The 17,863-nt window shown below is 42.2% G+C and overlaps 1 protein-coding gene across 1 annotated transcript in view; it reads left to right on the top strand.

Annotated features, from left to right (window-relative positions):
* The window catches only part of LOC137503360 (zinc finger protein ZFP2-like), a 66,826-nt gene extending 49,822 nt beyond the window's left edge, over positions 1–17,004 (top strand). Inside the window, exons 5-7 of the mRNA XM_068230917.1 lie at positions 8,251–8,305; positions 16,588–16,875; positions 16,982–17,004. Coding sequence (XP_068087018.1) covers positions 8,251–8,305; positions 16,588–16,875; positions 16,982–17,004 — 366 coding nt within the window. The remainder of the gene's footprint in view (positions 1–8,250; positions 8,306–16,587; positions 16,876–16,981) is intronic.
* The last annotated feature ends 859 nt before the right edge of the window (positions 17,005–17,863 follow it).

Raw genomic sequence — 17,863 nt, 5'->3', positions numbered from 1 at the left:
GTGCAGGATGGCATGTGGTTTTCTCTCCCTAGTCATGTATAAAGACGGTGTGGGGGTGGGCCCATTCCAAATGAAGAAGGGGTGGGAGGAGCCCACGCAGATTAGAGTTAAGATGGGAATAGATGAATAAGAGAAGGGAGCGGCGCCAGTTAAGTGGATGGGCCGCATTGGATTGGTGAGAGGGAATCACATTGTCATCTGTGAGGATTATGGGGGTCCATAGTTAGACCCCAGGGAGAGGGCCGGCCATGTCATCGACGGGAGGGTGGCCTTTCTCTCACCAAGTGTTATGACATGGCCGGACAGTAGTAGTAGTAGTTAGTTAGTATTATGCTCTATTGTGAACATGTATTGGGGCTAATCGCCCGTGTTGTTCATAAATAAATGCACATAGTATAATACTCGTTCCAAATCTGAAGGTGCTCTCGAGACAATGGCTGATCCCATTCAAATCCATCTACCCATAAGTGTTGCATCAACAACTTCCCTTTGATCAGTACTGGACCCACGAGTCCTAGTGGATCGAAAATCTGTGTGATTTTGGAGGCGACTTCTCTTTTGGATCTTGGTGACTGCTTTGCCAGCTCAACTCGAAACTGAAGGCAATCTTGTGCTGAGTCCCAGAGGAGTCCAAGAGTCTTACTAGCTTCACCTTTATCTAAAACCAGTAAAGTCCCTTCGTCGCTGTTGCTCTCCAAATCCTGCAAGATCTCTTTGCTGTCGGACCTCCATTTCCTCAAATGCATTCCACCACTCTTGAGAGTATTTTGTATTTGCCGCCGTAGCCCGATCACGCCTTCTAGAATGTCTCCTCCACTTAAGCAGTCATCCATATAAAAATAATCGCGAATAGCCTTTGCTGCTGCCGGAAATTCGTGTTCATGAAGAGTAGCCAATTCATTTAGGCATCTCATGGCATGGTAAGGTGGTGATGCTGTTCCGTATGTTACTGTATTCAACTGATAAATCCTCACAGGGGCTGAAGATTCCTCCTTCCACAAAATCTGCTGTAATGCTCGATCTTCAGGATGGATGAGGATTTGCCGAAACATCTTTTCCACATCTGCCGTCATGACATACTTATGGCTGCGAAATCTAAGTACAATGTGAAAAAGATCTCGCTGTAAATTAGGTCCTGTCATGAGCTTGTCATTGAGTGATGTCCCGACTGATGTTTTTGCCGAGGCATCAAATACCACTCTGACCTTTGTGGTGTCACTATCTGGACGTACCACTGGTTGATGGGGTTTGAAGTATGAAATTGGTACATCTTGATTTTGGTTTGTTTCAATCAAGCTCATATGCCCTAGTTTTTCATATTCATCCATGAAATCTGCATAAGCTGTCTTGAGTTCGGGGTGTCTGCTTAACCTCTTGACTAATGATTCTAGTCTGTTTAGTGCGTGTATTCTTGATTCCCCAAGGATGACATCTGGCTTAATATGGAGCCTTACGATGAATCTACCTGTTGTATCTCTCGAAACGGTGTCCGTGAACTGTCTTTCGCATATTCTTTCTTCTGACGTGTAATGTTGAATCTCTGGAATAGCTTCTTGCTTCCAAAATTTGTCCATCTGATCTGATAATTGTTGATTGCTAATTTTCATGCATGTTGTTGCTGATCCTTGTTTGTTCTCAAAGACTTCACCGCCTATAATCCAGCCTAATCGGGTGTTTTGCAGAGCTGGTTGTCCTTCAGCTTCATTCTTGGGTGTACCTATGACTATTTTCCAATAAAGTCCTGCTCCAATTAACATGTCTATGTCTCCAGGTTTGTTGAATATGGGATCTGCCAAGCGAATGTCTTTTGGAATAATAATTTTGTCATTCTTGATCTCCAGCTGTGGCAATCGTCCTGTTATAGTTGGCAGACCTAGAAATTCTGCTTCCACCTCAAATCCGTCCTTCCTCGAAGCGAGATGTACTCTCGTAATCCTTTTTGTTTCCACTTTGGAACAATCAACTCCAATGATCTGTGTGTTTGTCTTGACATTCGGTAAACCGAGTTTCTTATACAGACCTTCCTTTATTAGATGCGACGGAGATCCCGCATCCAATAAGGCTCGGCGTGTCATTCTTCTTCCGTGAACATCTTTCACATCAATTAAAACTGTTGACAAAAGTATTTGTGATGTTATTCCTTTCGCCAAGCTCACACTGAGTGAAGCAGATGAATGCTGAGATTCGACACACAGCTTTATGGGCAATTGATCTTCTTTACCATTTTCCTCAGCATGTAAAAGTGTGTTGTGAGGAAGTCCACATTTCTTGCATTTTGATCCTCTGCATTTTTTTGCAATATGTCCTGGTTTCAAACAGTTATGACACTGTCCTTTTTCTCGAAGCAGTTTTCTTCTGTCTTCAACTGCTCGTTTAATTAATTCTTCATATGTAAAAATGGGGTAACTTCCACCACCTACAGCTTGCCTGAGACGTCGTCATAACAACTTTCTTGCTAGGTTGTCTGTCCTTCGGATTTGCCTTCGTGTTCAATGCCTTAGTTTTGTTGTGATTTAACAGTATATATGATTGGGAATGCTCAGTAAAAAATTTCAAGAAATCATCCAATATTGGCATCTTTTCTGGAGGGTTGCCTTTCACCCTTTCCTGCCAGTCTCTTTGCTCAGTGAAATCCAGCTGCTTCTTTGCTAGATGAATAACCAATGTATTCCAATATTGTACTGGTTGCTTCATTGCCTTTAATGAAGCCATGTGAGTTTGAATATGAAATTGTAATTGCCTAAGTGATTTAGATTTGTTCTCTTTAAAAACTATAGGAAACTTGAAAAGTTCATCTAGATGTGTCTCGATTATTATCATTTGATTATCATATGTATCTACAGCAAGTTCCACGCACTTGTGTAGTTTTCTTCTGAAATGGTAAAACCTTGAATGGCTTTGCGTGCCTCGCCCTGCAGAAGACCGATCAGATACTGAAATTTTTTTATATTTGTTAGTTGAGTATCATTATGAATGGTTGACTCAAAACTGTTCTTAAAAGTCAACCATTTTGTGAATTCGCCGTTAAATTCCGGTAATTTAATTTCTGGTAATTTCTACATTCTTCTGTTATGATGTTGTGGAACTTCCTGTTGATGAACGGCGTTGTTTACTGCCGTGTTAATTTGAGCTAGTAAATTATTTTGAACATCCTCTGCTTCATCTATTATAGTTTGCAGTTGTGTAACTGCGCTGAAGTAAACAGATTCTCCTCACATTCCTCTTGAATCTGTAGTGCAGGTGTTTCATCAGTAATCTCTGTTTGTACTTCTTCAAAAGAATTCCATAGCTCTTCACATATTTTAATTCTAACCTTCGCCTCTGATTTTGACGTGTCAGCTGTAATCGACTTTATTATTCTTGTTAACGTGCCCTTTACTCGGCCACACGATTGTTTCAATTTCATTAGTTGCGACATATTGAAATTAAGGTTATGCTGTGAAAGTTCGAAGGGATTGCGTGAAGGTTATGTATAAGTTCAAGGAAATCGTGTTGCTGATATGAGGTTATATGACAAAGGAAATTGGATCTTTTATATTTATGACAACAGGAGGATCAATGGACTTCAATGATTATTATTATGTTGATCAGTGCATTTTTATGTTACGAAAACGTGCGCTAAGAGAAAGAGGCTATAATCTAAGAGTACCGTATGTATAGCAAGGATGGTCTACATGTCAAAGAGACTCACGCTCTCACGGAGATTCTTGCATTGAGCTGTTAGAAGAATGTAAAACTTGAAATCTTGTCTTTATATCTTTGTATGTACGTAACATCGAATCGTACTTGCCTGATTACTGATTTATGCTGCACTCCGTTGAAGTTGTTGGCCTCAGCGGTCTGATTTTCGTTATGAACGAGAATGCAATATCCGTGAATGATTCCACGAATTCGAGATGTGTTATATTTATACTCCGGTGCTTAACCTCAATTGCGACGCATTGTTTTCACTTCTGCATTTCACATTTCATGATCTTGCTTGTATTGAACATCTCAGGTTATTTAGAGCCGTGGTGTTGGGCGCCAATGTTTGCTTTTGATTTTGAAGTAAAGGAACTTGGTACCTTCTATACTTTATTGCATTTGATATGTCTTAATGATGCGACATCACAACTTGATGACGAACATGACTGTTGCATGCGTAACCATTTACAACAATACAAAATCATCTGACCAATCGGTAATAGGCTTGGAAAGTGCCAACTTCAGTTAATGAAATACGTTTGCAAAAATTAAAAGTCTCTTCATAACAGTAGTATATAAGTTTTCACCTTCATAATCCAATGTAAATATTTGAGATATTTTAATTATGTTATGATTATTGTAAATATAGCGTAGGGAAATGCCACTAGTATTTTTCGTAGTTCATATCATGTCCCATTGCGTCTTAATTTTCGTTTAATGGTAACTTTTGCGGCAACCTCCCTGAATTTTAATCCGTATTAAGGTGATACTTAAAATCGTGCTACTCCATACGAATACGAACATGAATATTGGACAATGATATGAAGATATTTCGAAGCTCACAAATGTTTCAAATGTTATGATTTTGCATTTTCAATTTATTATTTACTTGCTTTCCGTGATCTATGATTGTTGTCCATATTTATTTCAATTTTGTTTCTTTGATAATTTTCATTGATCGTTTTATTATTTGAATTTATATTTTGTTTTAGTATGATTCTGGGTTATTTCATGAAATAGACTCATCTTACCCCATATTATTGTTTCTTATTCGAAATAAACCTCCATTATTCCTGTTATATACTCATAGTTAAGTGATAAACTTCGACGCTTAGACTTACCCTCGACAATCAACCCACTTCTCTGCCCAATACTGAGTTAGTCGGATATTTAATCAGGAATGGAGGCATCGTCCTAGAGGGTTATTACCCCTGGGTACGGTCATTATGATCGGCTTGTTATTAGCAAAATCGGCAGTGCTTTCCTTACTTTGAATGGCTACTCCGTCGCCAGTCTGTTGGTTTTGGGACCTTCTTTGATGATCTGGTTGAAAAGCTTGTTTAACCCCTCTGCTGCTTCCCCCCATTTAGAGAAACAAAACTCTGCCGGTAATAATCGGGACAGATGGCTTTCCCTGGTTTCGTTTCTTTCAGCATGGCCTGAAATTCGGTGACGTCAAATTCCTACATTGCCCCCTTATGAGCGGAGGTGATGGGGATTGGTAGATATGGAAACTCCCGTATTGAAATTTAGTCAAAATACTTCCGCCGGTGTACTCGCGCTTACCACCAGTCGAATAGCAAATCGTCTGTTTCCTCATTGATGAGGTAGGAACGTTGGACTTCTTCCGTTTTGCGATGCCTCGATTTGACTAGCTGTTAAATATTCCGCTCGATTTCGTGCGTGTCAAGTTTTACATGTAGACCTGCTTACCGGTTTGCTTTTTTTACAGCAACGATCTCCTTCACTTTACTAGCGGCTTCGTTGTAGGCATTCCAGCGAGCTATAAACTCGTGGTACAGCTGTTCCTTCAACCGTAGAGCACATCGTTATTCCGAAGACACGCGTCACAGTTAATCCTTCGTTGTCGTCGCCCTGACTTAGTTTTCCAGGAATAGAGCGTGCGGCGTCTTTAACTTTAGTCTGGCTCATTTCATCTATGGTGATTTGAGGCAATGTAACTTGCAACAACGTTGGCCTCCTTCGTCAGGCGCAACCATTTAATCCCGATTCGTCCATTTCCAGTGAAGTATAGGGCTGTTAGTGACGTTATCCGCAGCTTGCAGGTGACTGGTAGTGGTTGCATCGCATACGTTTCATAAGGAACAACTATTGTCTCTAGAACATCCCTGAGATTCCTTCGTCTCACAAGGATGTAGTCAATGTGAGTTGGATGGGAGCCACTGTAGTACGTGACGCGATGATCATTTTCTGCATAATCGGGAATTTGTTCGCCATTGTCGTTCCTCTGTCCATATCTATGTGCGCCATGGACTGTGTGTTCTTCTTTCCTCCGTCCGACACGTCCATTCATATCACCAGCAACGATAAGATAGTCAGCGGTCTTCTGGTAAGGCAGTGCCCAGAAGGCATCTTTGGTTCCCGTGCCCTGGTCAGTTTTGGAGCGTACCACTGAAAAATTAGGATTTCCTTCTGTCCCCAATGTAGACAAGTTACATCAAGCGATTGCCATACTTTTGCACCTCGGCGACTGAACCGTCAAATTTTGCTGATATAACTATGCCAACGCCGTTATTTGTTTTTCGACTTCCGTTTTACATCAATTAGTATCCGCACACGATTTCGCATGAGTTTCACCACTCCATCTTTTTCCTGCACCGCACAGATGCCTATATGCCTTCTTTCAAGTGCTGTGGCTACTGTAATATGTTACTTCATCCAGACATAGTTCAGTGATGCCATACAGAATGGGGGTACTTGCTTGCTTAGCCGTCACAGCCCGTGGGACGGTAACCCTTGCATACTTTTCATTCTGACTGGGCACTGCCAATGCGCATCCCTTCAAGAGTATGCCCTAACCATGGTTCTGATTCCATGAGACATATTTCTGTAATCATGTGTCAGTATTATTTTACGGCCGGCTTGTCTTGAAGCATTTTAGAGCTCCTGACAGCAGGTAGTTACGCCACTCTGGACATGGGGAACAGGCGCCTTTTGTAGCCATTCTTCTAGAGAACAAACACTACCTTCATTCTGCATTAAATTCCAAAAAACTAGAGTACCTTTCTGCCAACTGCTTCGTGCCAAACGTCTCGAAGTCCGCCAAAGTTGCCATTAAGGACCTTGTGCGTGTTTGGTCCGCGAGAGCTATTATATTTCGCTCAATTCTGCCGGCAGGCCGGTGGGAACCCGTATCCGCAACCTGGGATGCGCCACGTGTTTAGGAATGTAGCTGGTTCGTGCAGAATAATTATCAGGGTAAAGTGAAGTACCATTTTATTGAAAAACTAATTGTGAACCTGATAAGTCAATTCTGACAAAAATCACATAAAGAACAATGGCCGCAGACATTTGCACCTATTGCTTGGCGTGATATGCCAAAACAATCCAGTGTCATGTTTTCTTCCCCCTCTTGTCTCTTGGTGTCAACATCAATATCTTGTTAGATGATAAGGAGGTCTAGCCTGTCGTATCTGGAATCAACGTCCCACTTTTATTTCTCCACTTATTTTCTCCTAAGAGTGCTGTAACACCACATGGTTGAAGCTCCCACTACTTTGGTTGTGAGGAAGCCTTGCATTTGACTTTGCCATGTGAATTCAGTGCATACAGCATGAATTGGGAAGTGCCACTTAATGTTACAATGTATTTTCGCCTGCGCGATCGACTTTTCCCATGTTCCTGATCTCACCTTTAACCAAGAAATTTGTAGTTCTTGCTCTTCCTTCGTAAAATATACATAGCCAATCTGTGGTGAGGAGACAGGCACAAGCTTGGATGCTATCCAACGATGTTATCATTCCACTGAAAATAATTACTGTCTGTGAACTTTTCAAATAAAAGGAATCTCTTTCCTTCTTTCACATTGCACCAATATCCACTACGGTGAAATTCAGTGTCCTATATTCTTGAATTTTCGTTCAAGCCTTGATTTTTTATGCTCTTTCTAGCTGTAGTGTTAAAGGAACACTATTAAAATATTCAGTGACATGATATCTTGCATTTGGGTTCAAATTCAGGATATCAGAACATTGTAATAAAACACTACTACCAAAGCCATTCTATTTGTAGGTGCGGTCTGTTGATTGCACGCCAAAGCTATGTAATTAGATATAACCACACTGTGATTTAATAGAATGCTACACCGATATTACAACAATGTACAAAGAAATATGTATGTTTGCATGACTGAAAGTAACATTCATAAAAGATTAGCCATGGTTCAGCAGATCTGGCTGATTCGGCTAACAATGTTCTCAATTTTATTAATATCTACAATACTGATTCTCTAAAACTACCCCAGCAACAAGGGTATTTACAAACATTATTACTTGCTTGCCACAAAGCACACAGTGGTTGAAGAAGATGAAAACTCCAAACCATGCCGTACTTTATGTAGGAGAATATGTAGTCGTATATTCGGATTTCAAGAGATAAATGTTTGCCAGATTATAGAGCTTGCATTTCTTGCTTTTAGGCTGGACCACTTCTCATGCATTCTTTAATTGATGTTGTCAATGAGCAGTAGCGACAAAAGCGGAGAGGCTGGGGTAGAATGGGCAGATACGTGTGATCTAATTCTACAGCATGATAAAAAACTTCCAGCATCATTCAACAGTGCGAGATGGAGGCATGCATATAATCCAGATACAGTATCTGCGTAAGCAAACACATACCTCAGTTACCAGCGAAATCAGTGGGACAAGCAATCCCGCATCGTCCTACTATATGCCAGATATATGCTACAATCTGACCGGAGAGAGTTACTTTTCATATATCTTCATTACAGACTGTTATTCCTTTCAACGTTCAGTCTGCGACCTACTGGGAATTTACTAAACACCACCACAATCTTCTATTTGCAACTAGCCTAGTTCTGTGGCCTCGTCTTAGTTCTATACGTCTTATCCTTAAATCGTTAAAATCTGAGTTCCTATTCGAATAAGGTATTATTTTAAGAAAGCTCATTGTGAGAAATGTACCGCTTCACTTGACAAGAACTTTCTGAATGTACAGCCTTTCCCTGAATCATAATATGATTATGTAAATATCGTGAAGCATTGTTCTCGTATCTGAATTCTCCGATTCCCATATACAGAAAGTAGGAAAATATTGTGAAACTATCGTAATCTCTTTGACAACGATTCTTTGAGCTCCAATGCCATCAAAGCTGACGAAGATATCTTAAAAGCAATATCTAATAACAGGACGATTGGGGAGACTGATCTAAGGAAGTGTAGCTAGCAAGGCTGGAGGTTTCTTAACCGTCTGAGTTATGACCCTACAGCTAGAGAGGGTCATGCGAATGTAACAGCTGAACAGATTGCCCGCGAGCTCGTGGAGAATGGTAAACCTTGCCATCAGACTTCAAATTTTTACAGTCAGAAGAATTAGAGTCTAGTCATCTTATGCGGCTCTTCTGCATGGCAGCAATTGACTGTTGAAGAGCGGTAAGCCAGGAGGGATAGACGACATCAGATTACAACAGATTAACCACGAACCAACTACGCTGTCGTAGCAGGGGAAGAGGTGTTACTCCCATGTGCTGCTTCCCAGGTGGGGGGTAGGTGGGCTCTACCAGATTTGCCGGCAGACATGAGTGAAATAAAATAGCTCTCGCGGACCAATCACACAATCCTCTGTGGCTGGGGGACGAGGCCAAGGGATACTGAATTTGAAACAAATTGCATGTGTTTAGTTCCATTATCCTTGTGATTAGTGCCACAAACTGAGGAATACAATGTGTCTGTTGGACGATCGCAATGTGTTTACAGTACCCATGTATAGTACCCACCACTATAACAGAGGCTAACTCTTTGCCCCGATTCGCTTGGAGGATCCCAGGGAGAAACAAAGAGGCTAACCTCGCTCGGGTGTTTCAGCATCTGGTTGTGGACATTATAGGTCTGCGTTGCGAGGAATACTACTGGATAATACGGGGCCATGAGATTTGTACAGCTATGAGAGGAATACCATGGGCTTGCGTTCCGAGGATAACCACGAGTCCCTGTGATTAGTACCCACCATGTGAGGAACACCACGGCATAGTGCGGGCCCTGAGATTAGTACCCACTGTTTGAGGAACACCACAGGATAGTACGGGTCCCAGAGATTTGTACCCACCGTGTGAGGAACACCACGGGATAGTACGGGTCACTGAGTTTAGTACGCACTCTGTGAGGAACACCACGGGATAGTACGGGTTCCTGAGATTAGTATCCACTGTGGAAGGAACACCATGGGGTAGTACGGGTCCCTGAGATTAGTACCCACTCTGTGAGGAACACCACGGGATAGTACGGGTCCCAGAGATTTGTACCCACCGTGTGAGGAACACCACGGGATAGTACGGGTCACTGAGTTTAGTACGCACTCTGTGAGGAACACCACGGGATAGTACGGGTTCCTGAGATTAGTATCCACTGTGGAAGGAACACCATGGGGTAGTACGGGTCCCTGAGATTAGTACCCACTCTGTGAGGAACACCACGGGATAGTACGGGTCCCTGAGATTAGTACCCACTTTGTGAGGAACACCACTGGGTAGTACGGGTCCCTGTGTTTAGTGTCCACTTTGTGAGGAACACCACTGGGTAGTACGGGTCCCTGAAATTAGTACCCACTCTGTGAGGAACACCACTGGGTAGTACGGGTCCCTGTGTTTAGTACCCACTTTGTGAGGAACACCACGGGATAGTACGGGTCCCTGAGATTAGTACCCACTCTGTGAGGAACACCACGGGATAGTACGGGTCCCTGAGATTTAAACCCACTCTGTGAGGAACACCACGGGATAGTGCGGGTCCCTGAAATTAGTACCCACTCTGTGAGGAACACCACGGGATAGTACGGGTCCCTGAGATTTATACCCACTCTGTGAGGAACACCATGGAATAGTGCGGGTCCCTGAGATTTATACCCACTCTGTGAGGAACACAACGGGATAGTACGGGTCCCTGAGATTTATACCCACTCTGTGAGGAACACCACGGGATAGTACGGGTCCCTGAGATTTATACCCACTCTGTGAGGAACACCACGGGATAGTACGGGTCCCTGAGATTTATACCCACTCTGTGAGGAACACCACGGGATAGTACGGGTCGCTGAGATTAGTACCCACTCTGTGAGGAACACTACGGGATAGTACGGGTTCCTGAGATTTATACCCATTCTGTGAGGAACACCACGGGATAGTGCGGGTCCCTGAAATTAGTACCCACTCTGTGAGGAACACCACGGGATAGTACGGGTCTCTGAGATTAGTACCCACTCTGTGAGGAACACCACGGGATAGTACGGGTTCCTGAGATTTATACCCATTCTGTGAGGAACACCACGGGATAGTGCGGGTCCCTGAAATTAGTACCCACTCTGTGAGGAACACCACGGGATAGTACGGGTTCCTGAGATTAGTACCCACTCTGTGAGGAACACCATGGAATAGTACGAGTCCCTGAAATTAGTACCCACTCTGTGAGGAACACCATGGAATAGTACGGGTCCCTGAGATTTATACCCGCTCTGTGAGGAACACCACGGGATAGTACGGGTCACTGAGATTTACACCCACTCTGTGAGGAACACCACGGGATAGTACGGGTCCCTGAGATTTATACCCACTCTGTGAGGAACACCACGGGATAGTACGGGTCCCTGAGATTAGTACCCACTCTGTGAGGAACACCACGGGATAGTACGGGTCCCTGAAATTAGTACGCACTCTGCGAGGAACACCACGGGATAGTACGGGTCCCTGAGATTTATACCCACTCTGTGAGGAACACCTCGGGATATTACGTGTCCCTGAGATTAGTACCCACTCTGTGAGGAACACCACGGGATAGTACGGGTCCCTGAGATTAGTACCCACTCTGTGAGGAACACCACTTTAAATTTGGTAGTTTTATTTCTTTTTTAAAACTTTATAATTTGCCAAGTAATTAACAATAGATAGGGAGCTTGCGTACATCATGAGCCAGAAGCTCCTTATTTACAAGTTTTACATCAGCAAACAATCAAGGCGACGGATTTCCCAATTTTTACATCAGAAGGGAGAGCATCGTTTCTCAAAAAATTAAACTTAGGAATCTATTTCCAAAATTTCACATCTTCCAGGCCTATCAATGGCACAACCTACATGTAAAAAAAATCCCACAGTATTCACTGTCGTAAAAGCTCAACAGTCTAATATCTTTAATATGATAATTACTAAGTTCAGCAAAGGTAACACGTACCCATACTACGAGACCTTTTGGTAAAAACATAAGTTTAAAGTTACTGGCCCAAAAACCAAAACGGTTAGGAGGCGAACTCTTGCACTCCTTACACTTTACGTTAAATGCCCTACTTGGGCTTATGGCTGTACGTTACAGAGGCTAAGTCTATACTACGGAAGTGACGAGATGGAGAAAAATATTTAAGTTACCGAGATTACAAGATAGATTTTAAAGGTTACAAAATCATAGTCACCTCAAGATCAAGTTGAGAGGGAACACGAGATAGTACCTCACTCTCTATTCCCTGATTTCATCAAAGTTCTTTTGGCTTGATTGAAATTTACATTTAAGTTTGAAATCTACATTTTATAAAATTTAAGTTGCATTACTGAAGATTGGAAACCTTCCCCTCGAACTGGCTTTCAAAGACAATCACATAGTAAAGCTTGAACTGCTGGTGGACCTCTCGCACCCTCGCCTCCTTTATCAACACACACTCTAGACTGGAGCGTTGAATAGGACAACCTGGTCCGAAAATATACCAGCATTTATGCCCGACGTGAAAGTTCCAGAAAAATCTTGAATATGGCCCTACACACCCCGAATTCTAATTGCATAATCAAATAAATACCAGGAAATCTCTGATTAGTAGAAAAATAAATGTACAAAATGTTTCATTGGCCCACATCTTCAGTTGGCGGGAAGAGATGGCAGTGTTGTAAACTTTAACACGCTGAAGACAAAGAATAAACACTTCAGTTTAGTAAACCTTAACATACAAGTTACTCTACAATTTTAATAGTTCATCTTCACAACAGAGGGCATACTTTAAGTTTATGGTAGAGACATCTGTTAAGAAAAGTTTAAACTTCTTGCGCAAGTTGTTGCAAGTTTTATATTACAGATAGCATTCTCCAAGGTGCTTAATTTAAACGTACGGCGTGGGTGTACCTCCGGTACAATTAGTACCTACTGTGTGGGGAACGTCACGGGTCCGCGTTTCGAGGAACACCGCAGGTCTGGGTTTACCTGTGATTAGTATCTACTATGTCAGGAACACAACGGTATAGTACGAGTCCCTGTGATTAGCACCACTATGGGGAGGAACACCATGGGCTTGCGTTTCGAGGAACTTCATGGGTCTGGGGTTTACCTATCATTAATACCCACTATGTGATTAACGTAATGGGTTTACGCTGCCTATGAGTGGCCCATTATGTGAGGAACACTATTGGTCTGCGTCCCTGTGCGTAGTACATTACCAGTGAGTAGTACCACAATGTGATGAACACCACGGGATAGTACGGGTCACTGTGATTTGTACCCACAATGTTAGGAACACCGCGGGATAGTACGGGTCACTGTAATTAGTATCCACTATGTGAGGAACACCGCGGTATAGTACAGGTCACTGTGATTAGTACCCATTATGTGAGGAACACCCCGAGGTTTTACGGGTCCTTGAGATTTGTACCCTTATGTGAGGAACACCACGCTATAGTACGGGTCGCTGAGGTATGTACCCATATGTGAGGAACACCAAGGGTTGGTGTTGGCTATGGGTGGCGCCCTTATGTGTGGAACACCGTGAGTCTACGTTACTTGTGATTGGTACCGCTATATGAGGAATACCGTGGTTCTGCTTTACTAGCGTTACGTAGATTTATAAGGGCCCCCTGGCCTGGATTTTGGACCACTTTAGACAGAAAGCAACATCGATTCAGGGATTAGCTTTAGAAGCAGCCTCTTGGTCAGTACATACCATTGTTATAAGTTTGCTTCAGGGAAGGTGGGCCATTGCGGACCGGATCCGCTGATTATCCTACAATCGTATTCGTCCACTCATTATTTACAATGAAGATTTGAATCCTGGTCATTTTTGGACTTTTAAATTGTTATTACATTTCGTACCATTAGGAGCCGAGGAGCTCGATGCTAGGCCCCTTTAAACAACAATCATCACATCACACCATGAAGTAGACTTGGCTAATTGTTACTCACGTTGCAGTTCCGTCACGAGGAAGGTAATCACTGTACAGCTCAGGAGATTTCTGGGTGTGGCTGTTGTATGTTGAGTGCAGTTTCAAGTATCTACACATGGCTGAGTTGTAAACAGTTCTTTCTCTATTATACATAACGGACAGGCGAGGTGAGCTGAGCCACTGCTTCTAGAAACACGTCAATTCCAGTCGTTGGCAACAAGCGTTTCCAGATTCCCACTTTCACGGCACTTTCATTCTCCTGCATCTTCAGAGCTACACCAACAAAGTGTTTTATGTTTACTGTCCGAGAAATTTCTTGCCACTTCGGGTTGCTGTTCCATTTACTGGATGCCACATCTTCAGTACACTACAGACGGAGCGGATTCCTGAGAATGCCGCGCTCAGTTTCCGGCGAAATATTGGCGGCTACTAACGCAATTCAACAACGGCATACAGCGAAGACACGGGCCGTGAAAGACTAAACTGACAATCTCAAAGAGTTCGGGAAGCCCTCGAGCCTAAGGAGCGGGCAGTGGTGAAGTGACTACCCACATCACCAAGGACCTCTTAAAATATCTTCCTAACAACATATTTACCCAAAACTCTAAATTCTCTTGGTCCCTTGCCTGTAGATCCACACCTCATTTGCTAGTGTTCTCTGTCACTGGACCATCAAAATGGTGCCTTAGATGATGATATCCACGTTCGACACAAAGTACAGGCCCATCACGACCAAGACAGATGTTTCCTTCATAGGGTGAAGATTTCGTCATAAATGCCTATTTTTATCCTCAACCCAGAAAATAATGCTTATAAGTCTAAAATCTGTTTCAGTCGATTTTCAAAGGAAATACATGGATTTTATATACATACATTATCATTATAGACTGTTATACCTTTCAGCGTTCAGTCTGCAAGCCTCTGAAAATTTACTAAACGTCGCCACAATCCTCGATTTGCAACTAGTGTTGTGGCCTCATTTAGTTCTATACCTCTTATCTTTAAATCGTTAGAAACCGAGTCTAACCATCGTCGTCTTGGTCTCCCTCTACTTCTCTTACCCTCCATAACAGAGTCCATTATTCTCCTAGGTAACCTATCCTCCTCCATTCGCCTCACATGGCCCCACCACCGAAGCCGGTTTATGCGTACAGCTTCATCCATCGAGTTCATTCTTAAATTATCCTTTATCTCATTCCGACTACCCTCCTACCATTGTTCCCACCTGTTGGTACCAGCAATCATTCTCGCTACTTTCATGTCTGTTACTTCTAACTTATGAATAAGATATCCTGAGTCCAGCCAGCTTTCGCTCCCATAAAGCAAAGTTGGTCTGAAAACAGACCGATATAAAGATAGTTTCGTCTGGGAGCTGACTTCCTTCTTACAGAATACTGCTGATCGCAACTGCGAGCTCACTGCATTAGCTTTACTACACCTTGATTCAATCTCACTTACTATATTACCATCCTGGGAGAACACACAACCTAAATACTTCAAATTGTCGACCTGTTCTAGCTTTGTATCACCAATCCGACATTCGATTCTGTTGAATTTCTTACCTACTGACATCAATTTAGTCTTCGAGAGGCTAATTTTCATACCATAATCATTGCTCCTATTTTCAAGTTCCAAGATATTAGACTGCAGGCTTTCGGCACAGTCTGCCATTAAGACCAAGTCGTCAGCATAGGCCAGACTGCTTACTACATTTCCACCTAACTGAATCCCTCCCTGCCATTTTATACCTTTCAGCAGATGATCCATGTAAACTACGAACAGCAAAGGTGAAATATTACAGCCTTGTCTAACTCCTGTAAGTACCCTGAACCAAGAACTCATTCTACCATCAATTCTCACTGAAGCCCAATTGTCAACATAAATACCTTTGATTGATTTTAATAATCTACCTTTAATTCCATAGTCCCCCAGTATGGCGAACATCTTTTCCCTCGGTACCCTGTCATATGCTTTCTCTAGATCTACGAAACATAAACACAACTGCCAATTTCTCTCGTAGCATTTTTTATGGATTTTATAGTGCCAATAAAATCCTAATTCCTGCATTAGTGCTTATTTTGAATATATTTGCATGTTAAGTGCCAAAAGTGAAAAATATTAAGTTTTATGTCTTGACCAGAGAAAGCAGGTAGATTTTGCAGATAGCTACCAAAGACAGGCACTTAGATGGGATTAGAGTGGACAACAGAGTTCTATCTTCTGATTCTGCTTGGAGCGGGGTGGCCTTGAATCTGCACCCTGCTGTGGGAGAGAGAGAGAGAGAGAGAGAGAAAGAGAACGCTCACGGTGGGAAGAGCTGTTTACAAACCAGTTTACTCGTTTTGCGTTAAGCTGCAAGTAATTTTGGAATTCCAGGACTCGTAAAAATATTTGTTAAAGCCATATTTTTAGTGGACCACGTACATTGGTGTTAATATAGTTGAAGGTGTCAGGGAGGAAATAGCGGGCGGTGCTTTCCATTCTGTAAATTAAGTGCAATAATTTCTCGAGCAAATGCCGAAGGACAAATCGTGCAGATCTATTCTGTATCGTCAGTGAATCAATGGCGACTCAAATTTCACTACGGATGGGAAAGTGATATTTTGCCAAGTCTGTTCAAAAGAAGTAAGTACAGTGTTTATTAAATGCTTAATACTTTTATTTCCTATACGGCAGGCCTACTAATGTTTTTCACACGATTTCTCAAAGTTAATTTTCTGTTTTGTTTTCTGTCCCTTCAGATAAAATGCATAAAGAAATACTGTCTGGACCAGCACAAGAATACTGCTACACATATGTTGAAGACAAGAAAACAAGCAACAGGCCTGCAGCCATTTCTCCACCAAATGGAAGACAATTCTCAGAAAACCTTCAATACAGAGCACTGCCGTGCACTGGTCGCAGCGAATATCCCATGGAGGAAGCTGGACAACCAGGAGTTCAGGGGTTTCTTGAAAAAACATACAACGAGCATTATTACCGACCAGTCGACTCTCAGAAAAAACTTTCTGGAGCCATCTTATCAATCTGTAAGTTTAAATATTATTTTATCTCTGGGTGTTCAGTATTGTTTGTTTCTTCAGTAAAATGTATGTGTAGAATATTAGGATTATGACAATAAATACTGGGTTTTAGGTGCTACAAAGCATAAGGGATGACGTGGGTGACTCCCCCTTTGGGCTCTCGGTTGACCAAACTACAGACAGCTGTGGTCGAATATAGTCATTGTAAACTGACGTCCAGCCAGCCTGGGAGACAACACTTACTCCTTGCAAAGGAAATTGAGGCCACTAATTATGCCATGATAGCTCGCGTTGTTAGAGACGCTTTGCGTAAGTAAGTATTTCACACCCAGATCATTCAATAAATAATATAATACAGTTCTAATTTTAAAATGTGCAACGTATATAAACTGTCATGTATGTTTTATTCAGTTTCTCTATTTACTCTTGCAAGAGTTTTGTGGCTAGGAAAGGATAATGACGAGAAACTCCTAATTATTCTCTCTGACAGTGCTTCATATATGCTGAAATCCGGAAAGGCATTACAAGTGGTTTTTCTCGAAGGTGATACATGTTACATGCCTGGCTAATGCACTTCATAGACTTGCCGAGGAAGTGAGAGCCACATTCCGAGAGGTAAATGCAGTTATCTCGAGCGTGAAGAATGTGTTTCTGAAGGCTCCTTCCCAGAATGCACTCCCTGACATCCCCCTTCCACCTCAACCTGTTCTGACCCATTGGGGCACATGGTTGTATGCTGAGAACGTCAATAAGATTGGAGAGGTATGTAGCATTAACGGTCTTAAAATTACTTTTATGGTTCAGGTTATCAAACAATTTTTCAGCAGTTTTCCCAGGAATATTCTTCTTTTATATTTATTGGTTAATCCTAGGTGTACTAATGCAGTTATTTGAGGAAGTGTAGTACATATAACACTGTATAAATTACGTAAGTGATATTTTATGAAATTCTGCAGGTAGTGGACAGTTTTGATGAAGATGGTGTAAGCATTGT

The sequence above is a fragment of the Anabrus simplex genome, chromosome X (assembly GCF_040414725.1).
Source record: "Anabrus simplex isolate iqAnaSimp1 chromosome X, ASM4041472v1, whole genome shotgun sequence".
Classification (NCBI taxonomy): domain Eukaryota; kingdom Metazoa; phylum Arthropoda; class Insecta; order Orthoptera; family Tettigoniidae; genus Anabrus; species Anabrus simplex.
This window is presented reverse-complemented; position numbering and strand designations above follow the sequence as displayed.